The 16,353-nt window shown below is 43.3% G+C and overlaps 1 protein-coding gene across 2 annotated transcripts in view; it reads left to right on the top strand.

The window, feature by feature from the left end:
• Nucleotides 1-2,644: 2,644 nt before the first annotated feature.
• ccdc142 (coiled-coil domain containing 142) overlaps nucleotides 2,645-16,353 on the top strand; it is a 115,486-nt gene continuing 101,777 nt past the window's right edge. The window contains exon 1 of one of the 2 annotated variants that reach the window (XM_080200656.1): nucleotides 2,645-2,749. Coding sequence is in view for 1 of the 2 variants with exons in the window: in XM_080200586.1 (XP_080056712.1) it covers nucleotides 9,363-9,413 (51 nt within the window). In the remaining variant the exon portion in view is untranslated. Of the gene's footprint in view, nucleotides 2,750-9,350; nucleotides 9,414-16,353 lie in introns of those variants that run through there. The other variant, XM_080200586.1, reaches the window with a different exon arrangement.

Below are 16,353 nucleotides of genomic sequence, written 5' to 3'. Positions count from 1 at the left end.
AGCCAAATATTTGATACTAATGTGGCAAGTACTAAAATATTTTCACTCAACGACCATGTAGTTTGATTCCTTAAGAATAGGAAACCAATAACTTGACTCAATGAATCTCTTAATTAGATAACTGCAAATTATTATACCACAGTCCACATTAGCATATAAGTATTCTAGGGTGAAATATATAACACTATATTTGAGAAATCTTGCAAATACATGGTTATTTATATGGTCCATTATATAGGAAGCACCAAGAAACAATGAGTTACTTTTATAGGCAAGTACAAAAACACGTACAGAAAAATCCCAGAGGCAACAGGATGCTTAATGAGCAAAAAGGTCACTTGGCAGAACTTCCATCAAGGATGGTGCTGTATGTCTTGTCTTTAATGCCCACTGGAACAGGGAATTTTAATTCCTGAGAACAACATCAATGCAGAAGTTCCTTTGAAACTGCATTGGAGGGAAATCTGGCCACATGCTCCAATCCTGAAGTGAGCCCTGTGGCACAATGCAGAACCAATGAAAAGCTATTTGATATGGTAACTTGTCCATCCTGCCATTCATCAGTATTTTCACGTTTTTAATCTAAGCAATGTGGACCAATAATTTAATGAAGTAATGTTTCATGTACTTTGCTTCTAGTTATAAAACCAAGGATCGCACTCTTCAAAAATTAAATTTATCTCATTGTCTTGTGTACATACATATTCTTCCAGGTCTCTTCCTGCATTCTCCATCATTCTCCTTCCTACAAACGTGTATCACTTCCCTCAAATATATCACTTCATATTTCTCTGCTTTAAATTTCATCTATTGTTTTAATTTCACATCAGCTTATATCCTTCTGAAGTGTCATTATCCTCATTACATTTTGTCCTGTAAATCCAACTGTGCCTAAGGTTATATTAATGTATCAAAAAGGGCAGTGGTCCTAATTGTCAATCTCTCCCTCAAATGTGAAAAACAAATGAGCAACTTCAGTTACTCAAGTTATAAAGTTTATTTATTAGTCATAAGTAGGCTTACATTAAAACTGAGGTGAGGAGGCACTTCTTCACTGAGACTGAATGTATCAAATTCATTACCACCATAGTTGAGACTAAAATGGCAGATCTCCAGAAGAGATGAGAAATAGTGCTAGGTACTAAAGGGATAAAGTGATATTGTTTGTGGGATTGGGGGGGAGGGGGGGGAAGAGTAGGAGATCAAAATATTGAATTAATGATCAAAATGAATAGTGGAGCAGGCTCAAAGCTCCTTCGTCTTTATGACATTATATGGATCAATTGGAAAAGCTGGGGCTGTTTGCTTGGAGGGGTGATTTGATAGATACATTCAAAAACTTGAGGCTTGGAAAGGAGGAGAACCAAAGGATGGTGCTGAAAGTAGTGATGGTGGTATGAGGAAGGTTTTTCCTACAATTAGGAGCAGGAGTGCACTGCTTATGTGGTGGGTGCAGCTAGGTTCAATGGAGGCCTTAATGAAATCATTTGAAGGAAGAAAACTGCAGGTTTTTTAATGAAAAGGTAGAGTGGCATTGGGGAATTGCTCCTTCAGAAGGCCAACACATGCAAATGGCTAAATATCCTCTCACCATTCTTTGTGATTATATGAAAATGAGTTTGGTAGAAGGGTGGCAAAATAGTTAACATGGCTGCCTCAGTGCCAGGGACCTGGGTTCAATTTTGGCCACAGATGACTTCCTGTGTGAAGTTTGCATGTTGTCGCTTTCCTCCAGGTGCATCAGTTTCCTTCCACAGACATGTATGAGGTGGAGATGCTCGCTTCAGACTGGTTGGGCACAGTAAGAAGTCTCATGACACCAGGTTAAAGTCCAATAGATTTATGTCAAATCACAAGCTTTTGGAGCACTGCTCCTTCATCAGGTGAGTGTTGGACTTTAATCTGGCATAGATGTGTAGGTTAGGTGGATTAGCCATAGTAAATGTGTGGGATTGTGGTGATGGAGGGCAGGGCTGAATGGGAGAGTCAGTACAGACTAGTGGGCCAAACTGCCCCTTTTTGCACTGTAGGGATTGTGTGGTTCAAAGCCCACCCAGTGTAGTATGTGAATTTAGTCTGCCTAGTTAGGTTGGCAACTGCTGACAAGTCTATTGACCCAACTAGTGTGATTTTCCGATGGAAAGGAGGACTACAAATTAGCTCAAGGCTGCTTAATTAAGAAGCAGTGGTGTCTCAGGATGTCCCATAATCAGAACGCCTGACACAGAGCATACCCCATAGTGAAGGTGCTTCACATATAGTATATCCCTAAGTGGGTGTGCCTCATAGAGTATAACAGTATATCCTACAGTAAGAATGCCTCACAGAGTATATCCCTAAGTGGGTATGTCTCATACAGAGAATACTCCACGATGAGAATGCCTAATAGTGTAACTGAGTATACCCCGCAATGAGTGTGTCTGCGTATGGCCCACACTCTCAGCATCTCCAGCACACACCGACTCGCTGCTGTCCAATCACAGCCTGCTTTTGTCCGCGCGAGGCGACGCTCCGGTTGCTACGCGGCCAGAGGCCAATGGGATTTCGCTTTGCTGCGCCGCGCGGCCTATGGGATTGCGCTTTACTGCGCCGTGCGGCCTATGGGAGATTCTGTCAGCGGTTGGTGGGCGGTGCGCGGGGCTGTGGGGGAGGTTTGAAGCGAATGCGCGAGCGGCCGGTTGGCGGTGGCCGGTTACTGACTGAGGGCCCATGGGGACCGCACCGGGCCCAGGCCTCCGGCCCCTTTTAGGTAAGTGATGATGGCTTAGTTGCTAATTGAAAAGAAGCTGGCGAATCATGTGATGTAAACACAGGCTATAAGCCTGGGTGGGGTATGGTACAGTATGTTTCAAGTTCTGCACATGTGAAGACGGCCTCAACCGGGATCTTGGGTTTATGTCACACTACCTGTAACCCCCATGACTTGTGTGTGTTTGCAAAATCCCACTAACTGTCCCGGCTGGAGACAATACACATTTCTTTAACCTGTGCTTAACCCTCGCTCCACTCACGTCGTCTGTACCTATAAGACTTGATTACCTGGAAAGACTCGCATTCCAACCATGTTTTGTAAATTGAGTTTGTGTCTTTATATGTCCTGTTTGTGAACAGAACTCCCGCTCACTTGACAAAGGAGCAGTGCTCCAAAAGCTTTTGCTACCAAATAAACCTGTTGGACTTCAACCTGGTGTTGTGTGACGTCTTACAGTATGTGCTATCAGACATGCCCAGCAACTTCTCCACTCTGACCTGGAACCCGGGCTTGGTTGTCTAGGAGAATAAGGTGAAGGCACCCCCCCCCCCCCCCCCCCCCAACTAGTACAACAATGTAAACAGTACAGCACAGGCTGTTCGGCCCACAATGTTGTACCAAACATGACTCCACATTAAACTAACCCATTCTGCCTGCCCTTGGTCCATCTCTCTCTTTTTTGCACATTCACGTGCTTACCTAAAAGCCCCATAAATGCCTCTATCATATCTGCCTCCAGCACCACCCCTTCTGGCAGCACGTTCCAGGTGCCTACCACTCTCTGTGTAGGTACCTGGAACAAAAATTCCCCTTGAATTTGATTTTCAAGCTTACTGATGACACCGCCATAGTGGGTTAGGTCTTAAACAACAATGATGATGATGAGATGGAGTACAGGAATGAGATAGAGAATCTGGTGAACTGGTGTGACGACAATAATCTCTCAATGTCAACAAAACGAAGGAGATTGTCATCAACTTCAGGAAATGTATTGGACAATATGTCCCTGTCTACATCAATGGGGACTAAGTAGAAATGGTCGAGAGCTTCAAGATTTTAGGTGTCCAGATCACGAACAACCTGATCTGGTCCCTCCACGCCAATGCTATGGGTTAAGAAACGCCACCAGTGCCTCTACTTTCTCAGAAGACTAAAGAAATTGGGCATGTCTGCTACTCCTACCAATTTCTACAAATGCACCATTGAAAGCATCCTTTTAGCTTGGTATGGCTCCTGCTCTATCCAAGACCACAAGAAACTACAAAGGGTGGTGAATGAAGCCCAGTCCATTACTCAAACCAGCCTCCCATCCATTGACACTGTCTACACTTCCCACTGCCTCAGAAAAGCAGCCAGCATAATCAAGGTCCCATGCACCCTGGGCATTCTCTCTTCCACCTTCTTCTGTCAGGGAAAAGATACAAAAATCTGAGATCACATACCGACCAACTAAGTATAATTTCTTCCCCGCTGCCATCATTCTTTGAATGGATCTACCTCACATTTGTTGATCTTTCTCTACACTCTAGCTATGACTGTAACACTACATTCTACACTCTCTTTTCCTTTCCTTCCTGATGTATGATATGCTTTGTATAATGTGCAAGAAACAGTACTTTTCACTGTATACCAATACATGTGACAATAATAAATCAAATCAAATGAACTTCCCCTAGATGGAATTACAGCAAAGATATTAACTCCAACAATATGGACTCTGGGTAGAGCTGAGAAACACTAAGGGGCAAAAAAAGTTAGTAGGACTTGTAGGTAGACCCACAAACTGTAATGTTAATGTTTGAAATTTTTTTATTCACTTGTGAGACATGGGCATCGCTGGCTGACTATCCCTGGTTGCCCTTTAGGTGGTGGTGAACTGCCTTCTTGAAATGCTGCAGGCCACGTGCTGTGGGTTGACCCATAATGCCATTAGGATGAAAATTACAGGATTTTGACCCAGCAACAAGGCAGGATGCTGAGTGGCTTGGAGACAGATCTAGAATTAAGAATCTACTGATAACCATGAAACCATTGTCGGAAAAACTGATCTGGCTTACTAATGTCCTTTAGGGAAGGAAATCTGTCATCCAAATATTAGCTGAGTTTCTAGATTAAAAGTCTATCGATAATACCGCTAGGCCATCACCTCCCCATATGTGGTGACTGAGGAATTTCACAGTAACTTCTTTGCAGTGTTACTTGTGACTAATAAATAAACTTACTTTTACTTTATACACAACACCAGTTAGACCACACCTGGAAAACTGTGAACAGATTTGGTCCCTTCACCCAAGGAAAGATAATACCGGCATTGGAGGCAATCCAGAGAAGGTTCACTGGACCGATCCTGGGTATGGAGGGATTTTTTTTATGAGGAGAGGTTGATTGGGCTGTGCTTTACTCATTGGGATTTAGAAGAATGAGAGGCGACCTAATTGAGACACATAAGATTCACAGAGAGCTAGATAGGGTAGATGCTGAGAGGTTGTTTTCCCTTGTGGGAGAGTCTAGGACCAAAGGGCATAATCTCAGAGTTAGGAGTCTCCCATTTAAAACAAAGATGATAGTAGTGAATCTGTGGAATTCTTTAGCTGAGATGCTGGGTCGTTTTGTTTTTTCAGGTAAAGCTGAGATAGATTTTTAGCTGGTAAAAGAATTAATGGTTATGGGGATAAGATGAGGATTATCACATCAAATCAATTATGATCTCATTGAATGGTGGAGCAGACTCAATGGACCAAATGACTTACTTCTGTTTTCCTTCCTTGATATATCAAACATAACTTTAAATTTTGTAGATGACATGAAATTAGGATAGTAACAGATTTCATAAAGGTGTTTGGAGTTGTTACCCTCTTTATAAGCAGTTGCATATTTCCCAACTCAATTATTGTGTGATCCAATTTTCTATAACCACATAGCAAACTCAAGATAAGATGAACTTAGTGGGTTGGTTAATGCATACATTCAACCCATGAAAGGATGGATCGCAATGTTACCTTCATACTCAGACAGTAAAGAGAGGGATAGAGAAGAGAAGGTTTTAAAGTACAGATACTAAATATTGAGTCATGTGAATTCCAGAGATCAGAATCAAAGTCCAATGAGGCATTCCTTCAGGAAAATCAGTGGACTAAGTACTGATGCTGGATAATTCACTTTTGATGGTGGTGGTGGCTTCCTGCGATGAGATAGGCATGCTGAGCTATATCAGTCTTGTAGGTGATGATAGCGAAGTTCCAGCAGAAGCAGTGTAGGTGGGGACCAGGTGTTCCACCTGGGCAGAGCTCTTTATCTGCTAGACAGTAAACAGCAGACTTAGTCTTTCAGTTCAGCAAGGCAATTTTACTTAACAAGCCAGAGACCCATGACACATGATTCACACCTCTCCACCAAGGATGTGTATCCTTTGTCTGAATTCCAAAGACTGTTAAATGTCTCAGCCATTAAGAATTGAAAGGAATATTGTGGGTCCTTTGTTTTAGCAGATGATCCATCTTCTGCTGTCAAGGTCTTAAAAGTGTTGTACTAGATCTTCTAGACTGGTACCAAGGATGAAAGGCTTCATTTACATGGGGAGGCAAAAGAAACTTGTTCTCCTTAGAAAAGCGGATAATAGAACATAGAACATAGAACATTACAGTGCAGAACAGGCCCTTCGGCCCACGATGTTGCGCCGACCAGTTACAAAAACAATGACCCACTAGCCTATACCAATCCCTTTTCGTCCATAAACCTATCCAGAGATCTCTTAAACGCCCCCAAACTAGACGCATTTACAACTGCAGCAGGCAGGGCATTCCAATCCCTCACCACCCGCTGGGTAAAGAACCTACCCCTGACATCCGTCCTGTAGCTACCCCCCCTTAATTTAAAGCCATGCCCCCTCGTGCTAGCTTTCTCCATCCGAGGAAAAAGGCTATCACTATCCACCCTATCTAAACCTCTAATCATCTTATATGTTTCAATAAGATCCCCTCTTAGCCGCCTTCTTTCCAACGAAAACAACCCTAAATCCCTCAGTCTCTCCTCATAGGACCTCCCCACCATACCAGGCAACATCCTAGTAAACCTCCTCTGCACCCTCTCCAACACCTCCACATCCTTCTTGTAATGCGGGGACCAGAACTGCACACAGTACTCCAAGTGCGGCCGCACTAGAGTAGTGTACAGTTGCAACATTACACTGCGACTCCTAAATTCAATCCCCCTACCAATAAACGCCAAGACACCGTACGCCTTCTTAACAACCTTATCTACTTGATTCCCAACTTTCAGGGATCTATGTACACACACACCTAGATCCCTCTGTTCATCCACACTATTCAAAGTCCTCCCGTTAGCCCTATACTCGACACATCTGTTGTTCCTACCAAAGTGAATTACCTCACACTTCTCCGCATTAAATTCCATCCGCCACCTCTCGGCCCAGCTCTGCAACCTATCTAAGTCTCCCTGCAGACTATGACACCCTTCCTCACAATCTACCACACCTCCAACTTTGGTGTCATCAGCAAATTTACTAATCCACCCAACTATACCCTCATCCAGATCATTAATAAAAATTACAAACAACAGTGGCCCCAAAACAGATCCCTGAGGCACACAATGGGAGATTTGATAGCTATATTTAAAATCAAGTAGGATTTTGACTGACCGCTTCTGAACAATAGCATGGTGGCAGTGTTACTGAAGTAGTAATCTGCACGTTTGGACAAATATGCCAGTGACATGAGATCAAATCGCATCATGATATCTGGGGGAAATTGCATCGGATTAGTTAATAAAACTGAAATTAAATTCGAGTCTTATTAATCTTTATCACAGCTGGATTTTCATTAAAAACTCATGTCGTTTATTAATATGAGAAGCAAGAGAGTGAACCAGATGTACGCATTGATACCTGCAACATAGGGCATTGATTGAGATCTCGTGGTCAGATCCTCTGGAATAAAAGAGGAACTTGAAGTAGAACCTCAAAGGTAGTAATGCCCTGGATTATTCCCAGTATTGTGCAACCGAGAGAGTAGAAATAGGAAGACAAGGAAGATCAGTGCATGGCTTGAAGCATGGTGCACGAGGGAGTCATTTAGGACTTTTGGACAATTTGGGGCAAGGGACATCTACTCAGAAGGCACAGGACAGGCCTAGTGTTTTCGTAGGGAGATTCCCCAGTGTGGCAATGAGTGTTCTAAAGGCCTGAAACTCTTTTGAGTTAAGCAATTAAACTAAATTACATGAACTGAGAGCCAAAATAAAAGGGGCGGCTCCTTAAAGGCGAACCACCTGAAACAGGAACAAATCACAAACAAAACTTAAAATATTAAACCAAAATGTGATCAACAGCATTGATAAGGCACTGCAGACTCTGTGGTGCCCAATGGGAACAGAAAGTCTCTGGTGCCCATGTACACCGCGTGCTCCCTCTCCAGGGACACTCAGCATGTCATGGTAGAGGGGCAAACAGTCAGTTTGAATGATCCTCTTGATCACCCGTTGCCTGGATCTATTGATGACAAGCTTGGCCAGGCCCAGAAGCAAGTTCACTGCGGTGGTCTCTCCAAAAAAAATGTCAAACTGGCAAAGTTCTGCTTCAGTAAATTAGTTATTAATTAGTAAATTAAAGAAAAAAGGTCAGTATGAAATGTGATGCATTCTGAAGTCATGCTGAACATGTTATACAGATAAGGCATCCCTTCCCGTCTCCTCTGCACCAGTGCCTGTGGATCAGAAACATGGGGCCAGAATGCAAACAAGACTACAAAAGATTTTTTAAACAAGTGGAAAGGGAGTGTAGGCTAAAGCACCATATATAAATGTGGCCCATGGACTTCATAAGAATGCAAAAAGGGCAGTTATCTTTTGAGTCTGAACTGATGCATCCTCGAATTGTTATGGGACTGCTGCATGCAACATCCTCCACCCAGGTTCACCCAAAACTGCCCAGGTATGTGCTGTCTACAAAAAAAAAATTCTAATCTGATTAATTACAATCAGTGTCTACTCAGTAATGTCTTTATCTCATGCTCAGTTTGGGCTCTGCGAGAGCCACACAGCCACTGACCTCATTACAGCCTTGGTTCAAAAAAATGAACTTGAGATGAGGTGAGAGTGACTGCCTTTGACATCAAGGCAGCATGTGACTGAATACGGCATCAAGGAACCTGAGCAAAACTGGTGTTAATAGGAATTAGGGAGGAAACTCTCCATTGTTTGGAGTCATACCAAGCACCAAGGAAGATGGTTGTTATTGTTGGAAATCAGTCATCTCAATCCCAGAACACTGCTGTAGGAGTTTTACAGGGTAGTGTCTTAGGCTCAGCCATTTCCTTCTGACCAGTGCCCAACACACCCCTCCTCCTGCTGCAGCTACTCTTGGATTTCACTTTCCTCTTAAAATTCCTGAATATTATTCCTCCCTCATTGAAGCAAAACGGAGGCCGTGCTTTAGATCATAGTTTCAGCCTTCATATGAACTAATTGGATATGGATTACAGAGGCGCAGATTATTAAGTAGACACTATCATCCAGTTGTTGTATCCAATTAAATTATTTATAAATAGCCTACAAGTATCTCTGCTAGTTCATTGCTGGCAGTTTGTGGTGCATCATGGCAGGAATAAACACACTGCATAGGACTGAGGGAAAACCCAGCACAGAGGTAAGATACCAACAAGTCAAATTTACTGAGTTTAAAGAAATAATTAAATGTATATCTTTTGATTGTGTTGATTCTGTGCCATTTGTCACTACTTATTGCTTTGAAAATTGGGTTGCTTTAACAAATCATGCATTTTTTCAAATATTTTGTAATTTAGACAGTTCTTGAGGAATCACAGAATTGTGATAGCTGAATGGTCTCTGCATTATTATGTTTGCACTGGCTGTCTGAACATTTCATCGAGTTCTATTCTCCTGCATTGTCCCTGTAATCCTGTTTATTATCAAGTAAGAATCTAATGCTCTCTTGAAAGCCTTGATCAAACTTTCCTCCACTACACTTTCAGGCAGTGTATTCCAAATCCTAACCACTCACTGTATTTGATTTGATTTTGATTTGATTTATTATTATCACACGCATTAACATACAGTGAAAAGTATTGTTTCTTGCACGCTATACAGACAAAACATACCGTACATAGAGAAGGAAACGAGAGTGCAGAATGTAATGTTACAGCCATAGCTAAGGTGTAGAGAAAGATCAACTTAATGCATGGTAAGTCCATTCAAAAGTCTGACAGCTGCAGGGAAGAAGCTGTTCTTGAGGCAGTTGGTATGTGACATCAGACTTTTGTATCTTTTTCCCAAAGGAAGAAGGTGGAAGAAAGAATATCCAGGCGGTGTGGGGGCCTTAATTATGCTGGCTGCTTTGCCAAGGTAGTGGGAAATGTATACAGTCAATGGATGGGAGGCTGATTTGCGTGATGGATTGGGCTACATTTTTCTTGTATCAATTTTGCTTCTCTTTGATAATTACTTTAGAGTTGTTTCCTCTTGTTCTTAATCCTTGCATGAGTGGGAACAATTTCTCCCTATCAGTTCTGCTGAACCCCCTCATGATTTTGAATACCTCTGTCAAATCTCCTCTCAGCATTCTTTTTTTGAAGGAAAACAGTCCTAACTTCTCCAATTTTATCAAGACTGCATGGTTTGTAACCTTGTCAATAATTAAGTTAATTGTATAATGAATAGACCAGAAAATCAGACCTGAAGTTCCTTATCCCTGGAACCATTCTTATAATCTTCTGCACTTTTTCCTATGCTTTCAGCATCCAGAACTGTGTGCAATACACCAGTTGAGGTCTAACTAATTTCATATACAAGTTCAAGATAGTCTCCCTGTTCTTGTCCTCTATCCCTACTTATATAACTTGGGATATTGGGGCAACATGATGGCACAGTGGTTAGCGCTGTGCCTCACAGCACTAGGGATCTGGGTTCGATTCCTGGCTTGGGTCACTGTCTCTGTAGAGTTTGCATTTTCTCCCCATGTCTGCGCGGGTTTTATCCGAGTGCTCCAGTTTCCTCCCACAGTCTAAAGATGTTCGGGTTAGGTGGATTGGCCACGCTAAGTTGCCCCTTAGTGTCAGGGGGCAAGCAAGGGTAAATGCGTGGGATTATGGGGTTCAGGCCTGGTGTGGGATTGTGGTCAGTGCAGATTCGATGGACTGTAGGATTCTATGATACTGTATGCTTTATTAACTGCTCTATCAACTTGCTGTGTCATCTTTAATGACTGATGGGCAGATACACTGAGGTCCTGCTTCTCCCAACCGCCTTTAGAGTAGTACCATTTATTTTGTACTGTCCTTCTATGTTCTTCCTACTAAAATGTATCACCCTGCATTTCTCTACTCTGTATATGATTAATGTAGCTTTTATTACTAAGTCAATGAATTGATACCACATGTTGAAGTAAATAAATAAAATCTGTAAGTAGTCTCACAACACCAGGTTAAAGTCCAACAGGTTTATTTGTTAACACAAGCTTTCGGAGACTCACCTGATGAAAGGATAACACTCCGAAAACTCATGCTACCAGATAAACCTGTTGAACTTTAACCTGGTGTTGTGAGACTACTTACTGTGCCTAACCCAGTCCAACGCCGGCAACTCAACATCATAAATAAAATCTGATAGCTATTGGCTTCAGGATGTTAAGAATTGGGCCCTAAATATGGATGGTTATATGACATTCAAGAAGTTTAGGAAGCGAGGTAAAGTTGGAGGGGTAACACTGCCAGTCAAAGATGGTGTTGGTGCAGTGAATGGAGATGACATTGGTTCAGGAGATCAAGACGTAGAATTGGTTTGAGGTAGAGATGAAGAATATTAGGGTAAACTCAATGTAGGACAAAATATATAAGAAAAAATGTTAGGTGCTTGTGATAAAGGGACAGCAACAATCATGGGTGAATTTAATCTACATATAAATTGGAAAAATTGATTTATATGCTGTAATCTACAGTATTCAGTATACAATTAACATAATTATTGACAAGGTTACAAACCATGTAGTGTTAACAAATCGAGAAGAGGAATTATTCCACACCGTGGCTATTAGAAATCCCTCTGTTATTAAAGCACCAAGGATCCTACTGTACTGTCAATCAACTAGAATGTCTTTTGACAGCTGGCTAAGGTCAGTAATAGTTGAGCCAATGGATCAAGAAGATACAAGTTTGATTTCTTGTCCATAGCAGTTTAGTTGCTCAAGCAGAGGTGCTACAATTGAAGTGAACATTTAGGCTCGATCTGCCCTCCTATCCATTGGACAGCCTTGGAGATTCTCCAATCCCATTTATTGAAAATAAGGAAATGATGTTTTGAAACACATTGGGGTTCATTTCAGTTAATCATTTGCATAGCAGGATGGCAAGAGCAATTTCAGGCAGGAGAAGTTTGAAATTGATGAAGTTTTATTAATGGAAGCTGCTAAAGGGCAAAGGTGAGTATATAGGGTGAGATTTTCCCAGAAATCAACAATGCTTGATGGTTGGCAAAAAGTTCTGTTTGCTGATGGCAGTGGTGGCTTTTCCCATTCTATGTGTGGCATTTAGAATCATAGAATCCCTACACTGCAGAGGGAGGCCATTCGACCTATCGAGTCCACACCGACAACAATCCCACCCAGGCACTATCCCTATATTCCCACGTATTTACCCAGCTAAACCCTGTGATCTATACATCCCGGGACACTGAGGGGCAAATTAACATGGTCAATGCACTTAACCCGCACATCTTTGGACTGTGGGAGGAATGATGTGGATATACCGGTGTTGGACTGGGGTAAACACAGTAAAAAGTCTGACAACACCAGGTTTAAGTCCAACCGATTTATTTGATAGTACACTCACTAGCTTTCGGGTTAGTCCCTTCGTCAGGTGAATGGAGAGTTCTGGCCTCAGACAGAGCATATAAAGCACAGACAGTTTACAGATTACTGATTAGAATGCGAATCTTTACACCTAACCTGCTGTTTAAGTCTTAAAGTGGCTGATGATGTGAGTGGAAAGAGCACTGATCACAGGTTAAAGAGATGTGTATTGTCTCCAGACAGTACAGTGAGTGAGGTTTTGCAAACCCAGGCAAGTCACGGGGGTTACAGATAGTGCGACATGAACCCAAGATCCTTGTTGAGACCATCCTCACGTGTGCGGAACTTGGCTATCAGTCTCTGCTCAGCGACTCTGCGCTGTCGTGTGTCGTGAAGGCTGCCTTGGAGAATGCTTACCCGAAGGTCAGAGGCTGAATGCCTGTGACCGCTGAAGTGTTCGCCAACAGGAAGGGAACAGTCTTGCCTGGTGATTGTCGAGCGATGTTCATTCATCCGTCGTCGTAGCGTCTTCATGGTCTCCCCAATGTACCATGCTTCGGGACATCCTTTCTTGCAGCGTATCAGGTAGACAACGTTGGCCGAGTTGCAGGAGTATTTACCGTGTACCTGGTGGATGGTATTCTCACGTGTGATGATGTCATCCGTGTCGATGATCCGGCATGTCTTGCAGAGGTTGCTGTGGCAGGGTTGTGTGGTATTGTGATCACTGTTCTCCTGAAGGCTGGGTAGTTTGCTGCGAACAATTGTCTGTTTGAGGTTGCGTGGTTGTCTGAAAGCAAGAAGTGGGGGTATGGGGATGGCCCTGGCGAGATGTTCGTCTTCATCAATGATATGTTGAAGACTCCGGAGAAGATGTCGTAGCTTCTCCGCTCCGGGGAAGTACTGGACGACGAAGGGTACTCTGTCCACCATATCCTGTGTTCGTCTTCTGAGGAGATCGGTGCGGCTTTTTGCTGTGGTACATTGGAACTGTTGATCTATGAATCGAGCGCCATATCCTGTTCTTATGAGGGCATCTTTCAGCGTCTGGAGGTATCTGTCACGACCTTCCTCTTCTGAGCAAATCCTGCATATATGGAGGGCTTGTCCATAGGGGATGGCTTCTTTAACATGTTTAGGGTGGAAGCTGGCGAAGTGGAGCATTGTGAGATTGTCTGTGGGCTTGCGGTACAGTGAGGTGCTGAGGTGACCATCCTTGATGGAGATGCATGTGTCCAAGAATGCAACTGATTCTGGGGAATAGTCCATGGTGAGTCTGATGGTGGGATGGAACTTGTTGATGTCCTCATATAGTTGTTTCAGTGATTGTTCTCCATGAGGCCAAAGGAAGAAAATGTCATCGATGTATCTAGTGTATAGCATCGGTTGAAGACTCTGTGCGGTGAAGAAGTCTTGTTCGAACCTGTACATGAAGATGTTGGCATATTGAGGTGCGAATTTGGTCCCCATGGCTGTTCCGTGTGTCTGAATGAAAAACTGGTTGTTGAAGGTGAAGACATTGTGGTCCAGGATAAAGTGGATGAGTTGCAAAATTGCATCTGGAAACTGGCAGGTGTCGGCATTGAGTACTGAGGCAGTCGCAGCAATGCCATTGTTGTGGGGGATGTTGGTGTAGAGCGCCGAGACATCCCCTATGGACAAGCCCTCCGTATACACAGGATTTGCTCAGATGAGGAAGATCGTGACAGATACCTCCAGACGCTGAAAGATGTCCTCATAAGAACAGGATATGGCGCTCGACTCATAGATCAACAGTTCCGATGCACCACAGCAAAAAACTGCACCGATCTCCTCAGAAGACAAACACGGGACACGGTGGACAGAGTACCCTTCGTCGTCCAGTACTTCCCCGGAGCAGAGAAGCTACGACATCTTCTCCAGAGTCTTCAACATATCATTGATGAAGACGAACATCTTGCCAGCGCCATCCCCATACCCCCACTTCTTGCTTTCAGACAACCACGCAACCTCAAACAGACCATTGTTCGCAGCAAACTACCCAGCCTTCAGGAGAACAGTGACCACAATACCACACAACCCTGCCACAGCAACCTCTGCAAGACGTGCCGGATCATCAACACGGATGACGTCATTACACGTGAGAATACCATCCACCAGGTACACGGTAAATACTCCTGCAACTTGGCCAACGTTGTCTAACTGATACGTTGCAAGAAAGGATGTCCCGAAGCATGGTACATTGGGGAGACCATGCAGACGCTATGACGACGGATGAATGAACATCGCTCGACAGTCACCAGGCAAGACTGTTCCCTTCCTGTTGGCGAACACTTCAGTGGTTACAGGCATTCAGCCTCTGACCTTCGGGTAAGCATTCTCCAAGGCAGCCTTCACGACACACGACAGCGCAGAGTCGCTGAGCAGAGACTGATAGCCAAGTTCCGCACACGTGAGGACGGTCTCAACAAGGATCTTGGGTTCATGTCGCACTAACTGTAACCCCCGTGACTTGCCTGGGTTTGCAAAACCTCACTCACTGTACTGTCTGGAGACAATACACATCTCTTTAACCTGTGATCAGTGCTCCTTCCACTCACATTGTCGGCCACTTTAAGACTTGAACAGCAGGTTAGGTGTAAAGATTCGCATTCTAATCAGTAATCTGTAAACTGTCTGTGCTTTATATGCTCTGTCTGAGGCCAGAACTCTCCATTCCCCTGACAAAGGGACTAACCCGAAAGCTAGTGAGTGTACTATCAAATAAATCGGTTGGACTTAAACCTGGTGTTGTCAGAATTTTTACTGTGGGAGGAAGTCAGGGCACCCGGACGAAACTCACGTAGACCTGGGGAGAACGTGCAAACTCCACACAGACAGTGACCCAACTGGGAACCTGAGCTGAGAGGCAGCGAAGCTAACCACTGTGCCACCATGCAAAAATGTTTCAACCACTGGTTCCACACCATGTTCCTGCTGGGTTGGCTTCTGATTCATGGGTCATTGGCTGAGTTAGATAGATTTTTGATGGACAAAAAAGCGAAGGTTTATGCCGGACAGACAGGAAAGTGGATCAGCCACGATCTTATTGAATGGTAGACAGGCTCTAAAGTACCGCATTCCCATGTTAAAAACACTATCAATATGAGTTGTTGTCAAAGATTGCCATGGAATCTTTTACATCTACCTGAGAAGTTTAATATTGCATTTGAAAGATGGTGCCTCTAATAGTGAAGGTACCATTCCACAAAGCTATAGCACACACAATCTTGCAAACTCCACAGTGTATTACTCTCACTTTCCCTTTGTGTTTTAATTTGCTCTTCATTGCATTAAGCTATTGATTTCCTTTTTCTATACTTGATACAAGAGGTGTAGCAATTATGATTTTCTGAAGGCCTGAAAACAGAATTTGAAAGTTTATGTGCAATGTACAAAATGCAGCTGATGTCTTTCGAGGTACTGCCTGTGCATAGAACCTATTTCTGTGCTGAAATGAGTACACCACTACAGTAACTGACTTCATTAGTAAGTGTGTAGAAGACTGTGTGCCAAAGAAGCAAATCCACATGTTCTCCAAGTGGAAACCATGGATGTACAGAGATATCCACTGCTTGCTGAAGTTCAGGTCTGAGGTATTCAAGTCAGGCGACACTGACTTATACAAGGAAGCCAGATACGGTCTAAGGAGATCCATCAAAGATGCCAAAAGACAAACCAAGCTAGAGTCCCAGACCCCCGCCGACTATGGCCAGATCTGTAAGACATAATAGGCTACAAGATGAAGGCATGTAAAATTGCCGGC

This window comes from Carcharhinus amblyrhynchos, chromosome 1 (genome assembly GCF_965287045.1).
Source record: "Carcharhinus amblyrhynchos chromosome 1, sCarAmb.v2.hapA, whole genome shotgun sequence".
In the NCBI taxonomy this organism is placed as follows: domain Eukaryota; kingdom Metazoa; phylum Chordata; class Chondrichthyes; order Carcharhiniformes; family Carcharhinidae; genus Carcharhinus; species Carcharhinus amblyrhynchos.
This window is presented reverse-complemented; position numbering and strand designations above follow the sequence as displayed.